Source organism: Piliocolobus tephrosceles, chromosome 15, assembly GCF_002776525.5.
Source record: "Piliocolobus tephrosceles isolate RC106 chromosome 15, ASM277652v3, whole genome shotgun sequence".
Taxonomy (NCBI): domain Eukaryota; kingdom Metazoa; phylum Chordata; class Mammalia; order Primates; family Cercopithecidae; genus Piliocolobus; species Piliocolobus tephrosceles.
Window position 1 is genome coordinate 86,409,828 of NC_045448.1, and position 8,296 is coordinate 86,418,123.

At 51.7% G+C, this 8,296-nt stretch overlaps 1 protein-coding gene and 1 long non-coding RNA gene across 2 annotated transcripts in view; one reads left to right on the plus strand and one right to left on the minus strand.

Moving 5' to 3' along the window:
* ELMOD3 (ELMO domain containing 3) overlaps window positions 1–303 on the plus strand; it is a 32,829-nt gene extending 32,526 nt beyond the window's left edge. Inside the window, 1 exon segment of the mRNA XM_031934223.1 lies at window positions 198–303. Within this exon segment, the coding sequence (XP_031790083.1) occupies window positions 198–303 (106 nt within the window).
* Window positions 304–4,858: 4,555 nt separating this feature from the next.
* Window positions 4,859–6,864, minus strand: LOC113220243. Its single transcript, XR_003307143.2, has 3 exons — window positions 6,807–6,864; window positions 5,374–5,536; window positions 4,859–5,225 (listed from the first exon to the last, which is right to left on the minus strand). It is a non-coding gene; the product is annotated as an uncharacterized LOC113220243 (long non-coding RNA).
* Between the last annotated feature and the right edge of the window lie 1,432 nt (window positions 6,865–8,296).

Here is an 8,296-nt window from a genome sequence, read left to right on the forward strand (position 1 = left end):
GTTTTTTTTTTGGAGAGACTGGGTCTCACTCTGTTGCCCAGGCTGGTCTCAAACTCCTGGGCTCAAGCGATCCTCCCGCTTTGGCCTCCCAAAGTGCTGGCATTACAGGCACGAGCTACCGCACCCAACTGCTGAACCAGGATTCTAACTCAGGCTGATCTGACCTGCAACACCCGATCCTTCTCTTCTTTATTCAGAGGAAAACAGGCCAAGCAGTGTCTGCACCAGGAGGCCTGGCCTTCTGGAAATGTGTTAGACAGCAAAGGGTCTACACTTCCGCTTTGGCTCCTGAATGTGACATAGCCAACCCATGAGAGATGTCAGTTGACAAAGAGCATGAGGGTCAGGCCATGGCCTCGTGACACAGTGGTAAGATCATTTTCTGGGAGGCAGCTTCAAAAATCCCAACCAGAAAGAGTTTTTCTGAAGCCCACGGGTGGGGCCTAGGGTAAGGAAACAATCTTGCTATGTGGGTGACCTCAGACAAGCACACTCCAGCAAGGAGTGCACAGAAACCATCTCCCTCTGCCTACTATCTGCCTTTCTTTGACCAATTCTGCTCACTCTGCAGACTCAGCTTAAATATCCCTCCTCTGAAACTCCCACCTCAGGCTCCCCAGGTATTCTGGACATCAAGCCACTAGGCCACCTGCATCTACACCCCCATGGAACACTTCTCAGGCATACCCGATAGCAAAAGTGGACTTGGATCCATGGGCAGCCCGGCCTGCTTCCAGACAACTGGGTCTCTCCAAGGTCGTTCAGTAGTCCTCCCAGAGCATTCAGTTTTGTTTTGTTTAGGTCAAATTTATAGTAAAATGCACAAATCATGTGTAGATTTAAATGAGTTTTGACAGATGCAACACCTATGTAACCCACATCCCTACCAAGATATAAAACACTTCTATCACACAGGAAAGTTCCCTCCGCACCATGTTTTATGGTGTACCACAGGTGCCTCCTCCACCACAATGTTAGCACCTCTAGCCAGGTACCATATCAAGTCATCCTTGCAACCTCAGCACCCTGCATAGCACCCAGCAGGTAACAGGCACTCAAAAAAAATTTTACTGAATGTATTAACAGATCAGACAGCCAAACCCCCACATTCTAATACTGCCCAGATTCTGTTGCCTTGGGATAACCCCTAAAGACTTCCTAGCTGCAGATTCCTTATCTGGGAAACAACAACAGAAGCCCCCATCCTCTTACCTTGGCAGGTTGTGAGGATTTAATGAGAGGCTGCTTTTTTCTTTTTTCTTTCTTTCTTTTTTTAAGACAGGGTCTCGCTCTGTCACCTAGGCTCTGGAGTGCAGTGGCATGATCAGAGCTCACTGCAGCCTTGAACTCCTGAGCTCAAGTGATCCTTCTGCCTCGGCCTCCCAACGTGCTGGCATTACAGGAGTGAGCCACTGTGCCCAGCCAGGAGGATTTGCAAAAAGAATGAAGGCCTGAACAATGCAAGGTACCATTACCATTATTAATAAATTCCTACTTCTAGGATGAACATCTGGCTGAAGAAAACCAGGAGAGAGAAGCATTGGACACTGGCTTCCAGGCTTGGCTGCTTGGGCTCTGGCCAAGGTCTGGGGATGTCCAGGACAATCAGCTTTCTGCTTCTGTGTCCATAATCTCAGGGTATGGACTCATTTCCAGTGCTGAGAAGTTCTGAAATTGCAAGATTCTTCCCAGCAAGTTCCTGACCTGTCTTCTAACTACCATGCCATGTGGCCCTCTCTGGGCCTCAGTTTCCCATCTGTGAATGAAAGCACTAGACTCGAAGGGTCCCTTCTGGCTCCTCTAATTCCAACCCAGAGGCACAGCTCAGGCTGAGCAGTTGCATTTCCTCATCACGGGGAACTGACAGGGATCTTTTGCAATGCTTAATTCCAGCATCAAAATTCCCCTAAATATTCTTTTTTTTTTTTTTTATTTTTTTGAGACGAAGTCTCACTCTCATCGCCCAAGCTGGAGTGCAATGGCACAATCTCAGCTCACTGCAACGCTCCCCTCCCCAGTTCAAGTGATTCTCCTGCCTCAGCCTCCTAATTAGCTGGGACTACAGGCACACGCCACTATGCCCGGCTAATATTTTTGTATTTTTACTAGAGACGGGGTTTCATCATTTTGGCCAGGCTGGTCTCGAACTCTTGATCTCAGGTGATCTTCCTGCCTCGGCCTCCCAAAGTGTTGGGATTATAGGTGTGAGGCACCTCACCCGCCCCAAATATTCCTTTGAAGACATTGATTCGGGACGCTTCTAGCCATTAAATTTGATTTGCAAATGAATTTTTCTGGATCACCTCACAGGCCCTGGGGAATGGCCAGGGGTCTGGGTGGCCATATTTTCTGAATAAAGCTCAAAACCAAAACTTCGGTTTTGCCTTTTCTTAAATCACTGGTAGGTGCTCCGGGGCAACCAGAACAGTGACATGCTGGAATTCCTTGTGACTTCTTGGGAAAGTGGGACTGTCCAGTAGAGCATGAGTGGTCTGGGGAGGGAGGGCACCAGGTGCCTGGGATGGGGGGACTAGTCCCCCCAGAAGACAGGTTTACCCCCGTACAGCCAGCGTCACACTGGGTACTCAACACCATAACAGCTAACACTACTGAGTGCTGCCACTATATGCCAGGTACTATCCTCGATATGATTTTCTCATTTAATCCTCGCATTTACTCTCTAACATGGATCCTCTTATTATCCTCCTTTGACAGATGAGGAAACAGAGATAAAGTAGGTCAAAATCACTTGTTCTAGGTCCCACTTAGTAAGCGGTAGAGGATGGGTGGGAAGCCACGTTGTGGGAGTCCATGCCCTCCCCACTATCACTGCATGCTGGCGCCAGCTGCGAGTCCTTTCACATGCAAAGAGCAAAGAGCTAGCTCAGCTCTCTTTTATTTATTTATTTATTTATTTATTTGAGACACACTCCGGCTCTGTCGCCCAGGCTGGAGTGCAGTGGCACCATCTCGGCTCACTGCAAACTCAGCCTCCTGAGTTCAAGTAATTCTCCTGCCTCAGCCTTCCGAGCAGCTGGGATCACAGGCATGTGCCACCACACCCGGGTAATTTTTTGTATTTTTAGTAGAGACGGGATTTCACGATGTTGGCCAGGCTGGTCTTAAACTCCTAACCTCAAGTGATCCAGGAGACCTCAGGAGACCTCAACCTCCCAAAGTGCTGCGATTATAGGCCTGAGCCACCTCGTCTGGTCTCAGCTCTTGCTCTAGATACCTTGCTTAAAAATATATATTTCAAAATAATTATAGACTCACAAAAAGTTGCAGAAACAGTACTGAGTACTGACAGATGCTACAACCTAGATGAATTTTGAAAACACGTTGCTAAGTGAAAGAAGCCAGTTACAAAAGACCACATACTATATGGTTCCATTTATATGAAATGTTCACAAAAGCCAAATCTATAAAAAGTAGATGGCTGGGCGCGGTGGCTCAGGCCTGTAATCCCAGCACTTTGGGAGGCCGAGACGGGCGGATCACGAGGTCAGGAGATGGAGACCATCCTGGCTAACCCGGTGAAACCCCGTCTCTACTAAAAAATACAAAAAACTAGCCGGGTGAGGTGGTGGGTGCCTGTAGTCCCAGCTACTCGGGAGGCTGAGGCAGGAGAATGGCATGAACCCGGGAGGCTCGGCCTCCCAAAATGCTAGGATTACAGGCATGAGCCACTGCGCCCAGCCATACCCTCCCTTTTAAGGCGAGGCTCTTGAAGGCCCAGGCCTTTTCTCCAGTGCTTTGAGGTCTGATCCTGATGATAATAACACCCACTCATACTCTGGACTTTACAGTTTACAAAACACCCCTCCTCCTCACCCCCTCCCAAACTCGGTTTATTTTTATCGTTAAAGCAGAGTTGAAGGCCAGGGTGGACCATAGGTTTTCTTGGTCACAAGAGACTTCCGCCCTCCCTGGGCTCCCCTCTGTAGTGGTGCCAAATAAAAATTTGATCCGTCAAGCCTGTGGTAACCAGCGCTAATATGCACAGCCAGTCCTGGGCAGGCCTGTTCATTATTGTGAAACACTACTGATTGCACACTCTTACATTGAAAGCGCCCAGTACCCTTGCCTGGCCCAGCCTTGCCTGCCAGGCCTGGGCTGGGTCTCCCAGTCCAAATTCTCACAAGAGGGCCGACTCGGGCCAGAGTGCGCCCCTCTTTGTGCCTCAGTTTGCCCACCTAGAGGTTAGTCCCGCAGGTGTGGCGGGTACATCTCAGGATCGGCAGAAAGTGCCACTGGGAGCCCAGCCGGAGTCGCGGGCCTTGCGCCGGGCCCACTGTCCAGGGACTCAGGAGAGCTGCACGCCCGGCCAGGGCCCTAGAACCCTACGAACTACAAATCCCAGCAGACAGTGGGCCTCGGGGCGGGGTCTCGGAAGCTGCGGCCTGCGGTGCCTTTGCTGAGCCCAGGTCCGGAAAGCCTTCGGGGACGGGAGCACCACAACAGACCGGACACACTTACACACACAGTCTCTCACACACACACACGCTCGCGCGCGACGGGAGCACAACAGACCCCCCCCCCCCGGACACACAGTCTCTCTCTCTCTCTCTCTCTCACACACACACACACACACACACACACACACACACGCGCGCGCGCGCGCCAGCGCGTTCTGGCCCTACCCCTAAAAAACTACAAATCCCGGCAGGCAGCGGGCCGTGGGGGCGGGGCCTTGGGTGCTGATGCGGACGCAAAGATTGCACCCGGCAGGGTGGGATTCCGGTGGCTGGGTGGAGGCTCTCCTGCTGGGGAGGAGATGGCCTTCTCTTCTCACAAACCCAGCTCCCCACCCCTGCACGCGCCGCTCTGCCCTGGAGTCGCTGGTCCGAGCCCTCCTTCTCTGCGAACCTGAGCCCCGCCGTGCCCTCCCTACGAGGTTGGGGCCGTGGGAGAAGAAGATGGTGGGTGGGGGGTTGGGCCCACAGCCTGGTAGGGACGCAGAGTGGCCTCCTGAACCCTTCCTCCATCGCCTACAGCAAACTCCCATTCCTGGAGGGAGGAGCAGCCCAGACCCTAAGACTGGACTAGGTCCGTTAGGGTCCCTGTGTGTCCTGCAGGACTCATGGAGAAGGCCCCGCAAGGCCTGGATCCTCCAAGTCAGGGATGTAGGTTCCAGGGTGTTCAGGCCGCGGTATCTGACCATCGTCGGCGCCCTGCGCCCAGGCATCAATTTTGCATGGCAGAGTCAAGGTGAGGTTAGGAGGCTGCCCAGAGGTAATAACCGGGTCACTCGCATTCACCATGCTCTCTGTCAAAGCACTCTCCTCACACCTCAGGGTCAAATGTCAGAACTCTTGTCCTAACTTCCCAGGTTGCCCAAGGAGCTTCTGAGGCGCTACCGAAGGGACTTACCCAGACCCTTCAGTGCAAGCCAGGAACTCAGGGTCCGGCCTGCTCGGTGGGATGAGCTGTGCTGAGGCCCTACTTCATCCACCCTCCTGGGCCAGGGCGGCCTGTTTCCAGAGGCCTCTTCTCAGCTGATTTCTGGCTCCCAAGTGGGAGACTCAGGTTACACCTGTATCGGGAGCAGTGACACCACAGTGGCCAGCAACTCACTGGACTTTCTGTCTCCAACTCCATTTTCAGCTTTTACACTTCCTGATCTGGGCATATACTGCTACATCCTGGATCATCAAGGAAGGAGGACCATACCTAGTCAATGAAGGTTTAGCGCCATGACCTTGTGTGTCAGTGAGATGTCATTCTTGTGTGATTAGGTCTAGGCGACCTACTTCCTAGAAATACTTCATTTAATCTCTAAATAACCTAGAAACAGCTCCAGAAGGGATATTCAAAGTAGATTGCCCAGACTCTCTTGATAGCAGATGTGGAGTTCATATTAACTGGTCGAGTGGTCTCTCAGCATGCCCATTTCTGCTTGGGAAGTTCTCAAAGGTTCGGTTTTCTGAGTGTTTCTGTTACAACAATCAGCCTTTTGTTGAGTAGCCCTTCTGCCCCTAGAGACGAGAGATAGGTACCATAGAAACTTGGAGATAGCTATTGACTAAGTCCCTGGACTCTTTAATAAGAGTCCATTTTCTCTTTTTTTTTTTTTTGAGACAGAGTCTCGCTCTGTCACCCAGGCTGAAGTGCAGTGGAGCAATCTCGGTCCACTGCAACCTCTGCTTCCTAGCTTAAGCGGTTCTCCTGCCTCAGCCTCCCAAATAGCTGAGATTATGGGATTACAGATGCACACCACCACGCCTGGCTAAATTTTGTATTTTTAGTAGAGATGGGGTTTCACCATGTTGGCCAGGCTGGTCTCGAACTCCTGACCTCAGGTGACCAGCCCACCTCAGCCTCCCAAAGTGCTGGGATTACAGGCATGAGCCACCGTGCCTGGCCTGAGCCCATTCTCTTATTATTAGAAATCTTATTATCAGAATGTGAGCTTCTGCATTCCAAGGCTTAGCACCAGACCCCCAAGTCAGTAATGACCCTTGGGACACGCAGTGTGCCAAAAGTCATTTAATTCCCATTCCTGCTCCCTGAAGATCCAATCAGCAAATCAGCAGGGTACAGTTAAAGTCACAGAGCAGTATTGTTAGGTCATTACAGGGAATGTGGCTAAGGAAGGGCAAAGCCCAGCAAAAGTTGGGTTCTTTCGCTCCACGGGCCTTGCCTTTATTTACCTTCCTGATGACTAAAGCCTGAGTGGGTGGTCCTCCAGTCCTGGCCTCTTCCACCGTCAGCCTCCGGGCCCAGGAAATGAGCGACAGGCTGCCATGCCCCTCCTCACCACTAGGGGTCGCCCTCTCCCGTGGAATGACTGCTCAGGTCCCCACAGTGGCCCGGGAGAGGGTGAGGGGACTGTGGCTTTGGCTCCGTGTACATCATATGGCCTTGGCCAACATCCATTCTTCTTTGGCCTCGGCTTTTCTGTTAGTAAAAGGGAGGGGGGGTGATCTCAGGACCCTCCAGGACCATCAAGGAAGGAGGTGGGGTTAGAGATGTCGGGGAGACACCAGGTCCAGTCTCCCGTAAAGGGGAGGGTAGAAGAGTGGTTGAGAACAGGAGAAGCTTGGCTCCCGGGCTCTGTGCTGAAGAAGGAAGCCTAAGCAGGGCCATGTTACATTTGGTGGAGGAGGGAGAGGGTAGGGGAGGAACAGACCCTGGCCGCTCCCGCTAAGGGAGGCAAATAGAGGAAAGGACCCAGTGGGGTGGGGAAGGTGGGCCAGAGGTATCCAGAGAACCAGAGAAGGTGAGTGTGAGGGAGTCCTTGGTGATCCATCTGCACTGGGGAAAAGGGTTTTCAGGAGATAAACACAGCTGGGACCTCGGGGGATTGTGCCTCAGTCTAGGCCTGGTAGTTGATGACATATGGACAGGAAATGGGCAAGACAGGGGCCTTTCAGAGAGGAGAGACCAAAGATGTTTGCAGAGAGGCAGGCTTTGCGCAACCTGTAAAGAATGAGTAAGATTTGAATAGCAGCTACAACAAATATTGATTGAGAGCCTGCTGTGTGCCAGGCTGTGGGCCCGGCATTTGGAATTTGGCCGTGAACTTGGCAGAAACAGTGGCTGCCCATTTACATAGCGTGTAGTCAGGTGTGGGAGTTTATAGTCTAGCTGTGAAATAAACCTGTAGGTTTAATTATGGTGGTAGCTCAGAGAGTGGGGTAGGGGACTGCCCTGGTCTGGGACCCCTGCTGCTGAGGAAGGGTCACCTAAGCTAGGGCCTGCAGGAGGAGGGAGGAAAGGGGCCAGGATGTTTCAGAGGAGGAATAGCAAGTGTACATACCAGATAAGAAGGCCCTGGTGGAGATTAGAAAGGGGGAAAGAAACCATGTCACACTGTGTTTGCGCCACTCTCCCCCACACCCAGCCTCACCCGGGTTTCCTGTGCACTTGGTTACCTCCTGGGCTCTCTTGGGGGCAGAAACTGGACAGCTAAAGAGACTGTGACTGAGTGCAGAATAAAGAGCCAAGGTGGAGGGGAGAGGGCTGGGCTCTGGGAGACGGGGACATCTGTGAAGAGGATGTTGCCATTTTGGGGGCAACAGTGTTTGAAGTATGATATACATAGAGAAGAGTCCTTTCTTTCTTTCTTTCTTTCTTTCTTTCTTTCTTTCTTTCTTTCTTTCTCTCTCTTTCTTCTTTCTTTCTCTCTCTCTCTTTCTTTTCTTTTCTTTTTATTGTTTTGCTGCATATTAAGAATGCCCTCTTGGCCGAGTGCAGTGGTTTACGCCTGTGATTCCAAGACTTTGGGAGGCTGAGGCGGGTGGACTGCTTGAGCCCAAAAGTCCAAGACGAGCCTGAACAACATAGTGAGACC